The sequence below is a fragment of the Neoarius graeffei genome, chromosome 19, assembly GCF_027579695.1.
Source record: "Neoarius graeffei isolate fNeoGra1 chromosome 19, fNeoGra1.pri, whole genome shotgun sequence".
Taxonomy (NCBI): Eukaryota; Metazoa; Chordata; class Actinopteri; order Siluriformes; family Ariidae; genus Neoarius; species Neoarius graeffei.
This window is the reverse complement of record NC_083587.1, coordinates 32,495,265-32,517,284: the sequence shown is the minus strand read 5'-3', so window position 1 is coordinate 32,517,284 and position 22,020 is coordinate 32,495,265. Positions and strand designations below refer to the sequence as shown.

The following is a 22,020-nucleotide window of genomic DNA, read 5'->3' as shown; positions in this document are numbered from 1 at the left end:
AAATATGACCTAAAACATGATCAGATTTTCACACAAGTCCTAAAGGTAGATAAAAAGACCCCAGTTAAACAAATGAGACAAAAATATTATACTTGGTCATTTATTTATTGAGGAAAATGATCCAATATTACATATCTGTGAGTGACAAAAGTATGTGAACCTCTAGGATTAGCAGTTGATTTGAAGGTGAAATTAGAGTCAGGTGTTTTCAATCAATGGGATGACAATCAGGTGTGAGTGGGCACCCTGTTTTATTTAAAGAATAGGGATCTATCAAAGTCTGATCTTCACAACACGTTTGTGGAAGTGCATCATGGCACGAACAAAGGAGATTTCTGAGGACCTCGGAAAAAGCGTTGTTGATGCTCATCAGGCTGGAAAAGGTTACAAAACCATCTCTAAAGAGTTTGGACTCCACCAATCCACAGTCAGACAGATTGTGTACAAATGGAGGGAATTCAAGACCATTATTACCCTCCCCAGGAGTGGTCGACCAACAAAGATCACTCCAAGAGCAAAGTGTGTAATAGTCGGCGAGGTTACAAAGGACCCCAGGGTAACTTCTAAGCAACTGAAGGTCTCTCTCACATTGGCTAATGTTAATGTTCATGAGTCCACCATCAGGAAAACACTGAACAACAATGGTGTGCATGTCAGGTTTGCAAGGAGAAAGCCACTGCTCTCCAAAAAGAACATTGCTGCTCGTCTGCAGTTTGCTAAACATCACGTGGACAAGCCAGAAGGCTATTGGAAAAATGTGTTGTGGATGGATGAGGCCAAAATAGAACTTTTTGGTTTAAATGAGAAGCGTTATGTATGGAGAAAGGAAAACACTGCATTCCAGCATAAGAACCTTATCCCATCTGTGAAACATGGTGGTGATAGTATCATGGTTTGGGCCTGTTTTGCTGCATCTGGGCCAGGATGGATTGCCATCATTGATGGAACAATGAATTCTGAATTATACCAGTGAATTCTAAAGGAAAATGTCAGGACATCTGTCCATGAACTGAATCTCAAGAGAAGGTGGGTCATGCAGCAAGACAATGACCCTAAACACAAAAGTCATTCTACCAAAGAATGGTTAAAGAAGAATAAAGTTAATGTTTTGGAATGGCCAAGTCAAAGTCCTGACCTTAATCCAATCGAAATGTTGTGGAAGGACCTGAAGTGAGCAGTTTATGTGAGGAAACCCACCAACACCCCAGAGTTGGAGCTGTTCTGTACAGAGGAATGGGTTAAAATTCCTCCAAGCCGGTGTGCAGGACTGATCAACAACTACCGGAAACGTTTATGTAGTTATTGCTGCACAAGGGGGTCACACCAGATACTGAAAGGAAAGGTTCACATACTTTTGCCACTCACAGATATGTAATATTGGATCATTTTCCTCAATAAATAAATGACCAAGTATAATATTTTTGTCTCATTTGTTTAACTGGGTTCTCTTTATCTACTTTTAGGACTTGTGTGAAAATCTGATGTTGTTTTAGGTCATATTTATGCAGAAATATAGAAAATTCTAAAGGGTTCACAAGCTTTCAAGCAACACTAGCGAAAGAAAGGACACTTATAACCTCAAACTAGAATGATTGGTCGTATATTATTGGCCAAATCAAACTTTAGACCTCCTGACATGTCTGATATCAGTGACAATCAAACAGGTATTTGCTGAGAAAGAAAAGTAATTAAGCTTCAAGAAGGCCGTTACTATTGCTTTTGAGAAATTTACAGACAGACTATTATTATTTGGTAGCATCAGAGCTCTTTATACAGCTTCAAGGACCAAACATCTTGTGGAAATTCATGCGTTTTTAAAAAATATCTGCATACAATAAATGAGAAGGTGCATGTTTCTGAGTGTAAGACCACATACCAAACTCCACACATTTGAAATAACTCCTAAGGATCAATTTTAGAATAAATAACTAACCAATTCATTTTATCAGAGAAAAGCATTTTTTCCCTTTTTTCTTTCTTTCTTTGGCATGATTTGCAGATTGGATTTGATCACTGTCAAAGCGTTTTAAAAATGCAACAAAAATAAGCTTTTTATACTTGGTATGATTAAACTGTCAAATAAAATTTGGCTACCAGCGTTCATAAAAAATTTAAACTTGATTAAAATGAACAATTACATGATAACTCATCTAAGGAGTATGAAACTTTTTTTCATGTTACTTTTTATAACTGATTAGGAAACACTACAGATATTCAGAAAAGACTTCTTCCTTCTTTTTTTTTCTTTTATAAACAGAAGTACTTTACAGAACAGTCCTGAGTGCAGGTGTTTTAAGAGTGTCAGTTGCTCTAAGGTTTTCACAAATTATCATAAATAGAAACCAGGTATAATCAGGTACATGTTATACTATGTAAAAGCTCAATACTGGGTTCCCCAGCATGACAAAGTAGTAATCACGAGCATTTTAGAGTAAGCACTGCTGTGATTAAGGGCCATTTACTGTATTGGCATGTCTATTGATTGCCTCGTAGTGCATTACAACGAGAACCAATCAATGCTTCTCTTACACAGACTCGAATATGCTGTACAGAAGTACAACGTGTTTTTGTGGAAATGTATTGTCAGTTAATCACCTATTAATAATTTGACATCTTTACAATCAGGTTGAAAAGTCTGAATCCACTCTCAAGAGCTGTTAGAGTCCAAAAAGTGTTCATCTACCTGAAAACTGTAAGGAAATCAATGCAAAGTGAAAACTTGAACTGAAGCAGAGGGTTAAAAAGCCGAACTTCATTTCCTGGAGTTCCAGGTCAAAGGACTTGTTTAGCATAACGCAAATAAGAAATTCACAACGAATTAATTCTCAACCGAGATTCTTGTTTCGTGGAGGAAAAAAAACCCTAATTACTCTTTTGGCACTGTTTCTTTGGGGAAGCGGACTGTTAACACTTGTTCATCTCAAATCCGCACTTGTCACTAAATAATTGCTTGGAAATATTCCCAGCTGCCAACACATTTCCTTTTCTCTCTCCTGTTTTTATTTATTTATTTATTTTTTTAATGAGAAAAGCAGGTCTGCAACAATATTCTGCAGGATCCTGTTGAAATCATCACTCTGGTTATTTAGAGATAGATAAAAAGGGACCAGAGACACTCTCACATTTCCAGTTTCATTTCCAGTTAATGAAGCTGTCTTACACCTGATCAAATTAGCAACACCTCAGCATCATGGAATTAATTTACATCTGTCCATGAACGTGGAGCCAATGTGGAGTCTGGAATAAGTTTGGAAAGTTACTGTTTTGTAAAAGTTGATTTGACATGGCCAGAACCTATGAACTGAATTTGACATGCTAGCAGAGTAAGAGTTCATTACCTTGCCCCCACAATCAGCTCGTTCTGCCCAGGGTCGAAGGTCAGCTGTGAGTAATCCACCGTGCCCTCAGCTCTAAAACGATGGAGCCACGGCTCAATTTCTGCAACAGAAGAAAAGACAAGTCAGTGTGTGTTGCCATATTATAGAGCTGTGTGTCATTGTCTCTACGCCACATCTCATATTAACCTTACTCACTGGCATCAAAGCCTCACAAGTGATAAACATCAAGTTTAATGGTCATGCTAATTTCAAGCTTGTCTATCTTCATTTATTTCTCTCCCCTCCCCAGATATGCCTAAATGTGCTCAATTTTAACAGCATATTTTTTTTTAACGACACTCCTAATGCAATATCAGACAACAGTCACAACATCAGGGAAAGTCAGACACAGAGATCAATAAGGCCAAATTACCAGAGAGAGAAGGGGGAAAGTTTCATTAAATTTGATTGCCATTTATCACCGTGTGTCGTTTTGTCTATATGAGTCTAATGATGTCTAGATTGTTTTTTTTTTTTTTTTATATTGAACCAGGCAGATTCACACATCAGACGCGAACATGATAAATCGAGTTTCTAAATAATGATTACTTGATTAACTAGGGGTAACTGAGTCATTTGCACTAATCATCTAAACTAGCACTCATTGCAGGAGATAAATCCACGTCTACCTTTTATCCTGAGGGTAAAGATACATAAAGTACAGCTTTTGGATCAACAAGGTGAAATGCATCAAAATCCATTGTCTAAATTGATTTTTCAAATTAGACTGTTTAATTAAATTTTATTTACATAGTACTTTTTAACAGCAGACATTGTCCCAATGCATCTTTGCAACAGAACATCTGGATTTATTTTATCCACATTCACTGGATATGAGCAATCGCACGCTCTGATTGGCTACTCTACTACAACCGCGATTCCAAAAAAGTTGGGACAAAGTACAAACTGTAAATAAAAACAGAATGCAATAATTTACAAATTTCAAAAACTGATATTGTATTCACAATAGAACATAGACAACATATCAAATGTCGAAAGTGAGACATTTTGAAATTTCATGCCAAATATTGGCTCATTTGAAATTTCATGACCGCAACACATCTCAAAAAAGTTGGGACAGGGGCAATAAGAGGCTGGAAAAGTTAAAGGTACAAAAAAGGAACAGCTGGAGGACCAAATTGCAACTCATTAGGTCAATTGGCAATAGGTTATTAACATGACTGGGTATAAAAAGAGCATCTTTGAGTGGCAGCGGCTCTCAGAAGTAAAGATGGGAAGAGGATCACCAATCCCCCTAATTCTGCGCTGACAAATAGTGGAGCAATATCAGAAAGGAGTTCGACAGTGTAAAATTGCAAAGAGTTTGAACATATCATCATCTACAGTGCATAATATCATCAAAAGATTCAGAGAATCTGAAAGAATCTCTGTGCGTAAGGGTCAAGGCCGGAAAACCATACTGGGTGCCTGTGATCTTCGGGCCCTTAGACGGCACTGCATCACATACAGGCATGCTTCTGTATTGGAAATCACAAAATGGGTTCAGGAATATTTCCAGAGAACATTATCTGTGAACACAATTCACCGTGCCATCCGCCGTTGCCAGCTAAAACTCTATAGTTCAAAGAAGAAGCTGTATCTAAACATGATCCAGAAGTGCAGACGTCTTCTCTGGGCCAAGGCTCATTTAAAATGGACTGTGGCAAAGTGGAAAACTGTTCTGTGGTCAGACGAATCAAAATTTGAAGTGCTTTATGGAAATCAGGGACGCCGTGTCATTCGGATTAAAGAGGAGAAGGATGACCCAAGTTGTTATCAGCGCTCAGTTCAGAAGCCTGCATCTCTGATGGTATGGGGTTGCATTAGTGCGTGTGGCATGGGCAGCTTACACATCTGGAAAGACACCATCAATGCTGAAAGGTATATCCAGGTTCTAGAGCAACATATGCTCCCATCCAGATAACGTCTCTTTCAGGGAAGACCTTGCATTTTTCAACATGGCAATGCCAAACCACATACTGCATCAATTACAGCATCATGGCTGCGTAGAAGAAGGGTCCGGGTACTGAACTGGCCAGCCTGCGGTCCAGATCTTTCACCCATAGAAAACATTTGGCGCATCATAAAACGGAAGATATGACAAAAAAGACCTAAGACAGTTGAGCAACTAGAATCCTACATCAAGAATGGCTTAACATTCCTATCCCTAAACTTGAGCAACTTGTCTCCTCAGTCCCCAGACGTTTACAGACTGTTGTAAAGAGAAAAGGGGATGTCTCACAGTGGTAAACATGGCCTTGTCCCAACTTTTTTGAGATGTGTTGTTGTCATGAAATTTAAAATCACCTAATTTTTCTCTTTAAATGATACATTTTCTCAGTTTAAACATTTGATATATCATCTATGTTCTATTCTGAATAAAATATGGAATTTTGAAACTCCCACATCATTGCATTCCGTTTTTATTTACAATTAGTACTTTGTCCCAACTTTTTTGGAATCGGGGTTGTACTAGGATATCAGCTCATATACCGTGAGTAGAGAAAAACAAAACGGCAGAGTGTGTTGCTGAACCAACCGAGGATAAAATAAAAATTCTACTCCAAAACAAAACCCCAAATAACTGTGAGCAAATATTTAAAAGAAATATTTCCTGTTCCATACTCCAGCCCAGTTGGTGGCAGTACCATTTAAGTTGGTTTGCCAGCCGCCAAAAACCCTGAAGAAGAAGACCCCTCCCCCCCAAAAAAAAGCAACAAAATATGGAATAAAAATATTTGATGGTAAGAACTATTTTTTATTTTTCAAGAATTATTATTGTAGCATTTTTCACAAATTGCTGCTGTCCTTTCGCCGGTCTGTTTACATTCTAAGCAGAAATGATTTTCTCAGACATTTTGCATAAAGTTTTTATTTATCGAAAAATAAAAATCAAAAATCTCAAAATCCAGTGAATGTTGACAAAATAAAACAGTTATTCCACTCAATCTCGTTGTACATGGCTTATAGCCGACTCGGCTCTACACACCTCATCAGCTATCAGCTCATGTATGACTCAATTTTGTGGAATGACTGTTAAACAGATATCTAGATATAGATTTAGAAAATAGCAAAATATCGCAAAGGTTAGAGTGAGTGAGCTGGTTCAGGTGTACAGATCTGATAAATCAGGTGTACAGATGTGATAAATCTGAATGTATTGCAAGGGTGCTTAGTATTTGGGATGAGTACAGGAAAGTCAAATACTACATTTACATGCACAAAATATTCAGATATTTACCCTTATTCGGAAAAAGACAACATTCCTACTAAGAGGTTTACATCCATCCATCCATTATCTGTAGCTGCTTATCCCAACAGGGTCACAGACAAGCTGGAGCCTATCCCAGCTGACTATGGGTGAGAGGCAGGGTACACCCTGGACAAGTCACCAGGTCATCGCAGGGCTGACACATAGACACAGACAACCATTCACACTCACATTCACACCTACGGTCAATTTAGAGCCACCAATTAACCCAACCTGCATGTCTTTGGACTGTGGGGGAAACTGGAGCACCCAGAGGAAACCCACGCGGGCATGGGGAGAACATGCAAACTCCACACAGAAAGGCCCTTTTCAGCCGCTGGGCTCGAACCCAGGACCTTCTTGCTGTGAGGTGACAGTGCTAACCACTACACCACCATGCCACCCCACTAAGAGTGGCTACATTGCTAATGAAAATGAATATCCCATTAATATTCTTGTTTACATGAAGCTGTGCATACTCTGATTGTTTAGTTGTGTACAACGAACACAGAACTGACCATAAACAGGCAAGAAGCTGTGTGTCATAAACTGCCTTAAAAACCTCAGTAGAGACAGATATTCTGAATGCACTGTATACATGTCCAAAGAAATGCTCCCAAAACCTGAATAATACAGTATCAGCATATGCCACGTCTTAATCGGAAAATGCCAAATTTGGAATATGGTGTTTGCATGACTCATATCAAATTTGTATAATCTTTGGAATCAGGGGCGCCGTGGGGGGTGTTTGGATGATTCTAAGGGCCCAGCATCAACAGAGGGCCCTCAGAGGACAATATTAATATTATTACCATGTACAAGTTAATTTAATAAAACTATTTTAAATAATTTTGTCTCTCAAAATGAGCGAATACAACAACCTTTTGGTTTGGTTTTCCATTTTCCGCAAAATTATTCAACTAGACAGTCTTTATATTTCACCCCTCTCTCTATTCATTACATGGTACAGTCTTGCATAGGCAGAGCCAAGACATGACAGCGTGTTAGGTTTGTTGCTTTCCAATCCAGCACTAACGTTAGCCACACAGGTACAAGCAGAATTGATGGTGAACCATCAGTAGATTGACACCATCATGAAGAAATTGGGTTACCAGAGACATAAAGAGAGGCAGCAGAAAGCTGAGGCTACATCCACACGACAACGGCAACGAGATTTTATTAAAAAAAAATATCGCGTCCACATGGGCAACGGATCAGTAAAATATCAGGTACATATGGCAACGCAACGCTTGCTGAAAATGATGCAATACACATGCCACACCTCTACGTGCGCTGTAAGACGGTCCCATCGGAGACACCAGAACAATAGAAGAAGTAGACGCATGCGTATAAACCCCTTCTTCTACCCGGCGTGAAGCACTCACAGGAACAAGCACACAACAACAAGAAGAAGATGGCTGCGACTACGCAAGGAAATTGTGCCTTCTGTGTGTACAAATTAGTTTTATTAGTGTGCATAGTTTTATATAACTTAATTTTCTTATTGTGTGTGAACATTTTGAAAAGCATTTTTATATAATTTATATAACTTTTTATATTGTGTGTGAACATTTTGAAAAGCAGTCTTATCCAATAAAAAAAAAGAAATTCAAGAAATGGTTCAGTTACTTGTTTATTTAAAAGAAAAGCTGTATACAAAAGTGAATGCAATGCAGTGGTTCATACAAAACAGCGAGAGTGCTGCTTGTTCTAGTCATGTGGTTGTGACGTCATCGTAAACAAATCCATTCTACTCATCCAGACGACTTCGCAACGGCGCCGTTGCCAGATTTTTCCACTCTGGAACCCGTTCTCAAAAAATATCGTTTTGGGGCACCCAAAACGCCGGGGCCGTGTGGACGCCAGGCCGAAACGATAAACAATTTTATCAGATTCACCTGAATCCGTTGCCGTGTGGACAGGGCCTGAGAGAGAGAAAAAGGTCCGACAGTTATTCACCCAGTTTTTTTTCCGAAGAACGTTAGCCTATACATTTATTCACTGACCTTCCTTCGGTGGCTATTAACCTAACATGCTAATGTTAATGCTACAGAAGATTATTACTGTGGCTTAGCCACTGCTTGGATGATCAAGCGAACAACTTAATTTAAAATGCAGTGTCCTTTTACTTAAATATTTAATATCTCCTTTATTGCCACTGAAAATGAGACGAGCAATGAATCATTACAGAAGTGTTCAGATCCAGTGGGTCGTTACTGGTATTTGACAAACTCAAGACTTTTGAATTCATGTGTGTTTGTTGTTCGAAAATTACACTAAACACTTCCTCTGGATAAACTAAGGTTGGTTTATTTATTTATTTGGGGGTGGGCAATATTATATTCTTTCATAGGGCCCAAAATTTCTAGCGGCGCTCCTGTTTGGAATAATAGTGGAATATTAGTGTGCATGTAAACATACTGAATCCTTACAGCTGCAGTTCTTCAGTACAAATCTACAATATCCAGTGAGATTATCCACTGCGGAAAGGGTGAGACTTGGGCAGTTTTGTCGAAGTGGACTTTTTTTTGGATATCGAAGTACTGAAAATCTTACACAGAATGTGAGCATGTGGATAAATCAGACATGTTTAGAGACTATAGAGAGACCCAGTATAGAAGTGTATCAGATTCAGGCAGCAGACAGAAGCAACGGACATACAGCTCAACTTAGACCAACATCTTCTAGGATCCATGATGTAACACAAATCTTCTACAATTATTAGTTATAGGACCTTTGCGAATCATTATTCAAACATTCAGGTCATATTTTGCACGTCACTTTATGAGCTATTCCACTTTACATCAAGTCTTGAACATTTATAACCATAATTCATACAATTTTCAATTTAGCCCTGCCCCTCAAGCTTTCTGGAGTCACTTACTTGGGAAACATTACAATACTGAATCAAAATGTGTGAGCTGTGATTGTGATTGGCACTGTCACTTATTCATGAGAGCAACACATCCAGGTACTTTGCCTTAATTACTAATTTAACTGGCAATAAATGCAAATTCTGAGGTATTTGCTTACTGAATAGCATAAAAGAACATAACCTTGCTTTTTACCTATTACAAGCCCAAACCATATGGCCAGTAGCCAGGCAAACAATTATGTTATGTTGTTGCTGATGATGAATCAGCGTCATTATATAGAAAAGATGGCCTGAAGCTACAGATTTCTTTTTGTTGCCCTTTAATATTTGGGAAAGTAAAGAAAGTCATAAACTTTAAAAAATTATTTGACAAGCAAAATGCAATGCAGCAGCTTTTCGGAATGGTGCCACTGGTTTCTCTAATTTGGCACTATCATTTTTACAGCACTTGTTTACACCCAAAAGGGGGTGTGGTCATTCTGAAGACAGGGACGTGACGCATGCCTGGTCTCATCAATAGTGATTACTGGCATGAACACACTTGGAACATGAGCTCTGGAACATTGTAAAGGTGTAAATTAGGCTGTGTAGATAAGAGAGCCAAAGTGGAGAGCAGGGAGACTTGGGACAGTTTGTATTCCCAGAAATTAATTTCAACCAGTCAGGTTTTAGATTACATCAGAAGTTAGATGTTGCCCCTTAGAGTAACCTACTTCCTTTGGCACCATGAAGCTGAAAACTGCAGTCAGGTCTGGGCAGTTAAATATTTTTGTCAACCAAAACTTGTATTTTCTCCTTTGCGTCCACCTCCATTCTGTGGTGTAATTATGGTGTATGCTGGTGAATTCGGGGTTTGTTAGGAATTAAAGTATGTAGCCTAGAGTTACCGGATGCAGTATTATTTATTAAACTTAAATTCTGGGGCAAAAAACATTTCATCTCATCTCATTATCTCTAGCCGCTTTATCCTGTTCTACAGGGTCGCAGGCAAGCTGGAGCCTATCCCAGCTGACTACGGGCAAAAGGCAGGGTACACCCTGGACAGGTCGCCAGGTCATCACAGGGCTGACACATAGACACAGACAACCATTCACACTTACGGTCAATTTAGGCCCTGTCCACACGGCAACGGATTCAGGTGAATCCGATAAAATTGTTTATCGTTTCGGCCTGGCGTCCACACGGCACCGGCGTTTTGGGTGCCCCAAAACGAAATCTTTTGAGAACGGGTTCCAGAGTGGAAAGATCTGGCAACGGTGCCATTGTGAAGTCGTCTGGATGAGTAGAACGGATTTGTTTACGATGACGTCACAACCACATGTGCTTCACGCCAGGTAGAAGTGTAACGAACTCGATGCGAGTTGTCAACAAATCCTATAACTTGGTTCATGAAACGCGCTTACAAAATATTTTCACTGTGAATATTTATTGTGTAATGGTGCAAAGTGAGAGAGAGAGTGAGAGAATAGCCCTTAGGGCAGAGTCAATCCCGCCAGCAAAAATAGGGAAAAAAAGGAGCGATCTCACCTCTTCAGATGTTGGTTTAAGTCCTACAATACATTCCTCAAAAAGGGCGTAGAACAACAAATTAATCCATCAACGTGTAGCATTCAATTTATTCCGGACCATTAAAGACGCCACCTTCCGCATAGAATCATACGTCATCCTCGCCGCCATATTGGATGGGTCAAAGCGGAGAATAAAGATGCCTCATTCATGTGCTGCGTTTAACTGTACCAACAGGTTTGCCATCCAAACGAGATCGCATGGGATTACCTTTCACAGGTGAGACTGGAAAAATACTTTTCATTGTATTTGGTCATTATCAGGGGTTAAATTGGGATTGGTTATGTGGGGGGGCTCTGCCTCGTACCCGCCCCTGCCCCCGCCGCCCTGCCCCAATATACTTTTTGGAAAATAACCCTCTAATTTGATAACCATATCATATTGCACAGAGATATACACCTTATCTGTGTGTTGTAGGCCTATGTGTATCTTGTAGTGCCCCCCTACACATTATGGCAGTTTGAATGTAGATTGGTTGGCCAATGTAACAGATTGTACAGGTTGTTGTACATTGGTTTGAAGGAAATGATTAGTGGGGGGTCTGGGGGTCCTCCCCCAGAAGTTTTTTATTATCATACATGTTATTTGCTGAATTCTGGTGCATTTTAATAAGTTGTTAGCTGACTTTACAGAGGTAGGTTGAGCAATATCATGTTAAATCTTGTCACATGCCTACAGGTGAAAAATGTGAAGGAGAAATGTTCAGTGAGAAAATTTGAAGGCTTGCACAATCTTAAACCAAAACAGTTGATTTATTTTGGAGGATAAATGTTAAATATGCCAAAACACTGTCAGTCAAATTGTCAATCAAATATATTCATGCAGTGAATGCAACCAAATACAAACAACACTATAACATTGGAAGCATTTATTATTATTGTTATTATTATGTATTCAATTATTTATTTGGCATGTGGTGCTTTTTGTATTGTCTAGAACATACATAAGATGAGCATATTATAGCAGCAAAATAGAAGCACAATCATTTGAATGCAGCAAAAGTTTTGCTGCATTCAAATGATTGTGCTTCTATTTTGCTGCTATAATATGCTCATCTTATGTATGTTCTAGACAATACAAAAAGCACCACATGCCAAATAAATAATTGAATACATAATAATAACAATAAATAATAATAAATTAACATTAAATTAAATATTAATAAATAATAAAACACTAATAATATTAACAATACAGTGAACATAATCATTATATTTTTTTATTATTAAAAACAAAATATCAAATAATACTGAAGAGGGGAAAAAATAATACTGATCTAAATATGTTGTGTTGGCCCGTAGTCAACACAACATATTTAGATCAGTATTATTTTTTCCCCTCTTCAGTATTATTTGATATTTTGTTTTTAATAATAAAAAATATGATAATGAACGGGCGGCACGGTGGTGTAGTGGTTAGCGCTATCGCCTCACAGCAAGAAGGTCCTGGGTTCGAGCCCCGGGGCCGGCGAGGGCCTTTCTGTGCGGAGTTTTCATGTTCTCCCCGTGTCCGCGTGGGTTTCCTCCGGGTGCTCCGGTTTCCCCCACAGTCCAAAGACATGCAGGTTAGGTTAACTGGTGACTCTAAATTGACCGTAGGTGTGAATGTGAGTGTGAATGGTTGTCTGTGTCTATGTGTCAGCCCTGTGATGACCTGGCGACTTGTCCAGGGTGTACCCCGCCTTTCGCCCGTAGTCAGCTGGGATAGGCTCCAGCTTGCCTGCGACCCTGTAGAAGGATAAAGCGGCTAGAGATAATGAGATGAGATGATAATGAACTGACATCTCCCCCTTCCCCCTGGCTAATTTCTGTCGATAACTGGGGACTATGGAAATTGAACTCGCCAAATGCACAGACAGTTCGTTCAAGCACCTCTGATGGATTAGGATCGTATGCAGGTAAAAGGGGAGACGGTGTACGGAGAAAATTATAAACAAGTCACAACGCTGAAACACAAGCCCAAAAACCCGCAAACCACGACTTCTGATTTTTTTTTAAAGCGAGCTCACAAAAAAAGAAACCCCAAAGTCGCTTATAAAAAGCGGAATTGGCAACCCACGCAGTGTTCCAGAAACCAGAATCTCTGATCGCAAGTTCTGTTCTAAATAGCTTTGACAGGTCGTCTTGTTATCAGGAAAACTATGATCTATCTCATAAAAGTCATGGGTTTATTGATTAATAAAACGATATTTAATTATTCAGAACTGAAAATCGTGAAAAGGGTTTGTTGCTTTTGATGTGTGCGTGATCATATGCCATCCGCTCCGAGCTTATGTGCCGGGGCTCAGCCCCGGAGAGCCCCGGCCCAATTTAACCCCTGGTCATTATAAAGTAATTTTACGAACAGATTTTTCTGACTTTGTGGCTAATATGAAGTCTCGCGCATAATAGTTTATGCGCGTGCGTCCTTACTACTTCTATTGTTCTGGTGTCTCCGAAAGGACCGTCTTACAGTGCCCCTAGAGGTGTGGCATGTGTATTGCATCGTTTTCAGCAAGCGTTGCGTTGCCATATGTACCTGATATTTTACTGATCCATTGCCCATGTGGACGCGATATTTTTTTAATAACATCTCGTTGCCGTTGTCGTGTGGATGTAGCCTTAGAGTCACCAGTTAACCTAACCTGCATGTCTTTGGACTGTGGGGGAAACCGGAGCACCCGGAGGAAACCCACGCGGACAACATGCAAACTCCACACAGAAAGGCCCTTGCCAGCCACGGGGCTCGAACCCAGAACCTTCTCGCTGTGAGGCGACAGCGCTAACCACTACACCACCATGCCGCCCGCAAAAAACATTTAAGGATTTTTTTTTTTCAAAATGGCCAGATGGGGAGAGTTGGGATAGTTCATCATATTACAGGTTTTTTCTTGTGGTTTACAAATATAAAATTGTTTAAAAATTTTTGTTAAAAATGTGGGCATGTACCTGCATGAGGATTAAACTTGTTTTATTCCTTCTTGAGAATGGAACTGTTTGGTTTCATCAGATTTTGGGTAAACTGACATTTTTCTATCGCTGTACCACATAGTGTGTTCATACAGTTCATATGTTACAAGTTTCATCTCATCTCATCTCATTATCTCTAGCCGCTTTATCCTTCTACAGGGTCGCAGGCAAGCTGGAGCCTATCCCAGCTGACTATGGGCGAAAGGCGGGGTACACCCTGGACAAGTCGCCAGGTCATCACAGGGCTGACACATAGACACAGACAACCATTCACACTCACATTCACACCTACGGTCAATTTAGAGTCACCAGTTAACCTAACCTGCATGTCTTTGGACTGTGGGGGAAACCGGAGCACCCGGAGGAAACCCACGCGGACACGGGGAGAACATGCAAACTCCACACAGAAAGGCCCTCGCCTGCCCCGTGGCTCGAACCCAGGACCTTCTTGCTGTGAGGCGACAGCGCTAACCACTACACCACCGTGCCGCCCTGTTACAAGTTTTGACAATAAATAAAATTTAAACATGTATGCCTCAGTATTTTATTCTTGTTCCACATCTCCCACTGTGTCCCACGTCTCCCAACATAATGTCCCATGTCTCCTCTCAATGTCTTATGCCTCCCTGCAAATAATAATGACAGAAAAAGCGAAGCCTGAAGGCCAGTATACAGTATGTGACAAGCTGAGAAAATAATGTTGTGGTAAGAGGGTATAGTAAATACTCTCTAATGCAATATGAATGTGACGCTACCTGCAAAGAATTTCACGCAATCTACAAAAGCTGAAAACGTGTCCCAAGTCTCCCTGCTGTCCCCTACTGGCTAAACTAAGGTTTCATTCATGTTTCATATTTTATGAATCTGATTATGGATTTGTGATTAATAAAAAGTACAAATACTTATGACAAGTTACTTATTGGAACACTGGAACATCTTACAACTTATTTTCTCCACTGTCACTTTACAGTGTTATTCATTGTGTTTATTACTCATGATGCTGTGAGTCAGTTTAACACTGAGAAAAGGCAACCATTCATTTTAGTTTTGACCTTCAGTACATTTGTATAAATTGAAGTGCAAAGTTATATAAAGTTGTGTACATCATCTGTTAAGTTTTTTATTTAATGCTAAACGCTAACCTTTCTTTCTTAACTGTTCTTTATGAACCAGGGTCTTTGTACACTCACTGGCCACTTTAATAAGAACTTGTTCTTGATTCTAAGATTCCTGTTCTTGGCTGCATGAGTGGAATCCAAGGTGATCTGCTGTTGCATGCTGAGATTACAGAATATAATTATGGGTGGCATGGTGGTGTAGTGGTTAGCACTGTCGCCTCACAGCAAGAAGGTTCTGGGTTTGAGCCCAGTGGCAGACGGGGGCCTTTGTGTGTGGAGTTTGCATGTTCTCCCCATGTCTGCATGGGTTTTCTTTGGGTGCTCTGGTTTCCCCCACAGTCCAAAGACATGCGGTTAGGTTAACATGGGGTGGCCTTAGGCTGAAGTGCCCTTGAGCAAGGTACCCAATCCCTAACTGCTTCCTGGGCGCTGTAGTATGGCTGCCCACTGCCCTGGGTATGTGTGTTCACTGCTTCAGATAGGTTAAATGCAGAGGATGAATCTCACTGTGCATGTGACAAATAAAGTTTTCTTCTTCTTAGATGCTTTTCTGCTCAACACGGTTGTAAAGAGTTGCTATGGGTTGCTATATCCTTCCTGGCAGCTCGAACCAATCTGGCCATTTTCCTCTGACCTCTCTTATCAACAAGGCGTTTGTTTCCACCCACAGAACTTTCGCTCACTCAATGTTTTTTTTATTTTTTGTACCATTCTGTGTAAACTCTAGAGACTGTTGTATGTGAAAGCCCCAGGAGATCAGCAGTTTCTGAAATACTCAAACCAATCCATCTGACACCATTGCCCATGCCACAGTGAAGGTCCTAGAGATCAAAATTTTTCCCATTCTGATGTTTGAAGTGAACATTAACTGAAGCTCGTGATTTGTATCTGCATGATTTGATGCATTGTGCTGCTGTCAAGGGATTGGCTTATTAGAGAACTGCATCAAACAGCAGGTGGATGGGTGTACCTAATAAAGTGGCCAGTGAGTGTAGCTCTCTCTCTCATTATCTCTAGCCGCTTTATCCTGTTCTACAGGGTCGCAGGCAAGCTGGAGCCTATCCCAGCTGACTATAGGTGGGGTACACTCTGGACAAGTCGCCAGGTCATCGCAGGGCTGACACATATGCCGCTTTTCCACTACAAACGCGGCTGAGTCGGGCTGAGCCGTGCCGTGCTGAGTCGGGCTGAGCGGGGCTGTTGGAGTTGCATTTCGACTACAACCGCGCTGAACCGTGCTGGCTGGAAGTGGGTGGACACATTGGGTGGAGTTAGCGAAAGTGGGTGGACGTCAGGTGATGTCGTTAAGCAGCGCAAACAGTGACATCAGTGACCTTTTAAGCGGTAGTCTCACGACCCGAATAGTAAACAATAAACATGGAGGACATGGAGTCGTTAGTGTTGCTGGTCTTGGTGCTGTGGCTTGTTGTCACCGACAACGCGGACAGATACTGGCAAGAGCGTATAGATGAGGCGAGGCGCATAAGGCTTCAGAAATTCTCGTAATTCGTAATTCTTCTCCTTCCGGGTTTGCGGTGTTTACAGATCCCAGCGCGCTCGCGGGGCGTGTGTGGGCATGTGAGGACACTCCTCCTCACCAATCAGTGCACAGGGGAGTGTCTGCTCACGCCCCCAGCCTCACTCGGCACGGTTTGGCTCGCTTCAGCCCCACTCCAAAACGGTGCGAGTTTTAGGGGCTAAGCAGGGCTGAAACGAGCTGAGTCGTGCTGGTTTTTGGTAGTCGAAACGCGAGCCGTGTCGGGCTGAAGTGAGCTGAAAAAGGGTAGTGGAAAAGGGCCAATAGAGACAAACAACCATTCACACTCACATTCACACCTACGGTCAATTTAGAGACACCAATTAAGCTAACCTGCATGTCTTTGGACTATTGGGGAAAACAGAGCACCCAGACATGGGGAGAACATGCAAACTCCACAAAGAAAGACCCTCGCCGGCCACTGGGCTCGAACCCAGGACCTTCTTACTGTGAGGCGACAGTGCTAACCACCATGCCACCCAGTGAGAAATTTTATATGACCAAAATTCACAACGTTCCTCAGGATCAGATTAATGACAAGCTTTTGCTAACTTTCTTTGTAAGATAACAAATTGTACTGCTTCCTAAACATATTCCTGATTGCAGTTAAGTTGTATGTATTCCATTCTGCTGCACATTTTATGTGTCATTTGTCATTTTTACATCATGTCCCAATAGAAAAGAAAGTTGCTGTGGTGGTACCCTCAAGTTTATACATTTTGTCCCATCAGTATATATTGTTTACCAAGAAAGATCCAACATAATTACAGTCCAATTATGTTCCTTAATTTTTGTAAAAGTAGGCTACAATATCCACATTTCCTGGCAAAAGATACATTAAAGGTACAAATATAACAAATATAAGGGTACAACCCCAAAAACAAGGAAGGGTATAGTTTCGTCACTCTTTTCTGAGTGTACGCATGTTACAGGTTCTGTAAGCTCTTGAAATCTTTGAAAACAGAAGGTTGTAATCAGATACCGTGCTGTATGGTGAACTGTGATATTGTGTTAGACAGTTGTCATGCTATGAATTCATTTTTTCTGGATTTCTGCCTGCAGCTGTAAAACAAGAAGTTTGCTTTTCATGGTTCTAGTTCAACACCGAAGCTATTTAAACAGTCCAAGGTCTCTGCATGCAAAAAGCTCCCTGCTGTTTCCTTTGAGATTTGCTGTGTATCGAATCTTCTCACCTGGTCGTCAGTGAGTTGATTCAGTTTGGAAACGGGTTTGAAATATCAGTCATTCCTCAGCTGAGTCAAACCAGAAGACTTTTATTTCTCGCCTTATGTGTTTGCCCTTTTTTATCCAACTGTAAATTTACTTTGGAAACTAAAGTTTTAATAGCCTTCGAACCAAAATTACAGAGGGAGGACAGCCTAAGGCAAGCCTATAAATCAGGCACGACAAGCCACTCCAAAGCCATAAACAAGTGGGCAATAAAAATGCAATCTGGGGGGGAGGAATTTAAATACAGTAAGTATTTATTAAAAAGCTTATGTAATGACATAGTTTGCCACTTTAAAAAAAAGCTAGCAGCTTCCTGTGAGATACCAGAAAAAAGAAAGTGACCAAATACATTCCTTACGCTGTGCACACTGGGAATAAAACACGTGTTGAGTGATTCTGCAGATGGAAATGGACTATGACAGATACTCCAGATTACATGCAACAGCAGCATATTTAAAGAAGCCATTATAAATTTCACCCAAAGGGCCAATTAAAGTTTTGCAAATGCTGATGTTACTAATGGCTGCTTTGTATCTGATATGGCAGTGTACATTTCTCTCAGGCGGTTACAAATCTTTATAATAAACCAACCAACCATCAAAAATGACGGAAGCAAAATATGTTCAGTAGTAGTTGTTGCCAATCAAGTGCCAGGAAAAATGAGCACTTTTTATAGAAGCATTTCCAAAAAGCAAACCTTCAAAAGTGAATAGTTGTTACTTAAAAAAGAACGTTAAAGGCAGTGAAGGTAAGCTCAGAGTTTGTTCTTCTCTTCTGTTTACACTTCACAGAAATAAACCTATAAAAGACAAGTCTGTGCAAAGTCTGTTCACGCAGGTCAAGATGAGAGAGCATGAGAGAGACCATCTGTTTTCAAACCCTGTCATCAACAATGCTAGAGTTGCTCTTTTTAATTTTCCACCATACAAAAAAAAGAAAGAAAAAAATCTGTCATCTGGAGTTTGAAGTAGTTTGACTCTTAACATGTCTGCATACATATACGCTGTGAGACCCCAGTGCTTGTCATTCAACCTTGATATTACTTCCAGAGTGACTTACAAACAGTGCAAAAAGCTGAAGGTATAACCAGTGGTCCATCCATGCATCCACCCATCCATTATCCATAACCACTTATCCTGTACAGGGTCGCAGGCAAGCTGGAGCCTATCCCAGCTGACTATGGGTGAGAGGCGGGGTACACCCTGGACAAGTCACTAGGTCATCACAGGGCTGACACATAAAGGCAAACAACCATGCACACTCACACCTACGGTCAATTTAGAGCCACCAATTATCCTAACCTGCATGTCTTTGGACTGTGTGGGAAACCGGAGCACCCAGAGGAAACCCACATAGACACGGGGACAACATGCAAACTCCACACAGAAAGGCCCCCGTCAGCCACTGGGCTCAAACCCAGAACCTTCTTGCTGTGAGGCGACAGTGCTAACCACTACACCACTGTGATAACCAGTGGTCTCCATGAAATTTTGGGGTTCCGTAGAAAAGATGTTGCTTGGACGCCCACTAAACACCATCCACCCCACCACAAGGCCATTCACTGTTCCGTGACCATAATATTCCTACCGATTTTTACTTAAAACCATCTTGGTTGGTTTGTTTGTTTGTTTGTTTTGGGGTTTTTTTTCACAATAAACTTTATCCCACATTGCTGTTAAATTCTCAAATCTGTTTGGTCAGAAGCTGTTCATTACAGTATTTTTCTATAATAGCAGCTGTGATATAATAGAACCTACTGCCATTCAAAAATAACTTACATATATGGTTGACACTACACATAACATAAGTCTAATAACAAATAGCTTAAAATTAATTTTATTTCACAAAGAAAAACTTAGCATTGATAGGGTATTTCTATAAGGAGAATTTAAAGTTTATGTAATATTTATGTCTCACGTGTCAAGAGTCCACAGGTGTTACTCTACGGGAAAGTCTTCCTGACAGAGGGTTTTGCTCTTTCTGGTTTCTTGGGAACATGCTAAACAAGCTCCATTTTTTTAAATCTTATTAATTTAAAGCTAAAATAAAGCCAGGTTAATGAAAACTAGTTGTGGCTTTTAAAACATACAGTTGTGGTCAGAAGTTTAAATACAGTGACATGAATGTCATCTTGGATATGAATGTCATGGCAATATTTGTGCTTTCAGTAATTTCTTTGAACTGTTCTTTTTCTGTGGCAGAATGAATGTACAGCATACATCTTTAATTTAAAAAAAAACACTAGAATTTGGTGCACTAGTTTTAATTTTCTTTGGGTTTTCTGAAATCAACACAAGGTCAAAATTATACATACAGAGTCAAAAATTTACATACGCTCACTTGGATTATTAATTCGGAGGTGCTGAAACTTCCAAAATGTCTCTTATCTTGCCAAGGCCGAAGTCTCTTAACTTCCTGTTAGTGATCATGACTGACTACAGCTGGTAGCTTCTCTGTGCCTTCATAAAAAGGGTTTGTTTATAGCACTCATTGGATTGACCAACACACAGTAAAATGAGAAACTCCAAGGAGCTCAGTGCAGATCTGAGAAAGAGGATCGCAGATGTACACAACTCCAGAATGTCTCTTGGAGCCATTTCCAAACAAATGTAAATTCCAAGATCAGTTCAAACAATTGTATCCAAGTTACTGTGAGGTGTAGTCACTTTGCCAAGCCACTTTGCTTCAAGAAAACCCAAACTGTCACCTTCAGCTGAAAGGAAATTGGTTTGGATGGTTAGGAACAACCTGGGAACCACCATGGCACAGCCCATGAACTGGAAGCTGATGGATCACTGTCGACAGTTCAGCTCACCATGGACTAAGAGGCTGCTATCCAAGAAATAACCCCCTGCTCCAAAATTGACACCTTCAAGCTTAACTAAAGTTTGAAGCTGACCACATGGACAAAGAAAAAGCCTTCTGGAGGAAAGCTTCAGAAAGGTCAGATGAGACAAAGATTGAGTTGTTTGGCCACAATGACCACCATGTACTGTACAGAGGGACACTGTACCAGCTGGCGGTGGTGGTAGGATCATCATGATCTGGGGCTGTTTTGCTGCCAGTGGAACTGGTTCATTGCACAAAGTGGATGGAATAATGAGAAGGAGGACTACCTCAGAATTCTTCAGCATACCCCATCAGAAACTTGAACACGACTTGGGACTTACAACAGGACAGTGAACCCAAACACGCATCAGAGCTGGTTATGGAAGATAAAGCAGGCTAATATTAAGCTTAAAACAAGTTCTGACTTCAACCCTACTGAAAATATATGGACCGTGCTTAGAAGTCGAGTCCATGCCAAGAAAAAAAAAATTAATTGAACTCTACTAATTCTACAGTGAAGAATCATGAACTATCCAACCAGAATTCTGCCAGAAGCTTGTTCATGGTAAACAGAAATGTTTGGTCAAGGTGGATCTTGCAAAGAGACATTTTATCCAAATATTAGGTGCGCTGTATGTATATTTTTGACCCTATGTTGATTTCAGAAAACCCAAAGACAATTAAAACTTGTGCACCAAATTCTAGTGGTTTTTTAAATTAAAGATGTATGCTGTACATTCATTCTGCGACAGAAAAAGAACAGTTCAAAGAAATTACTGAAAGCCCAAATCTTGCCATGACATTTATATCCAAGATGACATTCATGTCACTGTATGTAAACTTCTGACCACAACTGTAAGTGATAACAGGAACTAATTTTCTTATGCATGTTCCACAATGTCATACATTCTTTCATTAAATATAATATATAATTAGGCAGTGCCTAAAAGCAGAGCTCCTGATGAGTGTATGAGCAAAATATTGACAAGGGCACAAAATCAACCTGAATAGAATAATAATGTTATATTATATAAACCATCAAATTGTGTAGTCTAGTGTATTTCATGTCAATAAATTGCCGAGAGATACATTGCCTCGCACTTACGATCGGATTCCCTGTGGTGGTACACGTTCCTCGTTTGCGTGTATGGACATATAGATGTCGTACGGTCGCATAAACCATCAAAAATTAGGTCGATGCATGACCATATTCTCTTAAGTATGGCGCGTCGCTCCGCTCTAATCCTTGACAAATTGTTGTGGTACAAGGTGAGTAAACACTTCAGGATA

The 22,020-nt window shown here is 40.3% G+C and overlaps 1 protein-coding gene across 1 annotated transcript in view; it reads right to left on the bottom strand.

The window, feature by feature from the left end:
- sema5a (sema domain, seven thrombospondin repeats (type 1 and type 1-like), transmembrane domain (TM) and short cytoplasmic domain, (semaphorin) 5A) overlaps positions 1-22,020 on the bottom strand; it is a 535,180-nt gene that overhangs the window by 328,540 nt on the left and 184,620 nt on the right. The window contains exon 3 of the mRNA XM_060899996.1: positions 3,339-3,438. Within this exon, the coding sequence (XP_060755979.1) occupies positions 3,339-3,438 (100 nt within the window). The remainder of the gene's footprint in view (positions 1-3,338; positions 3,439-22,020) is intronic.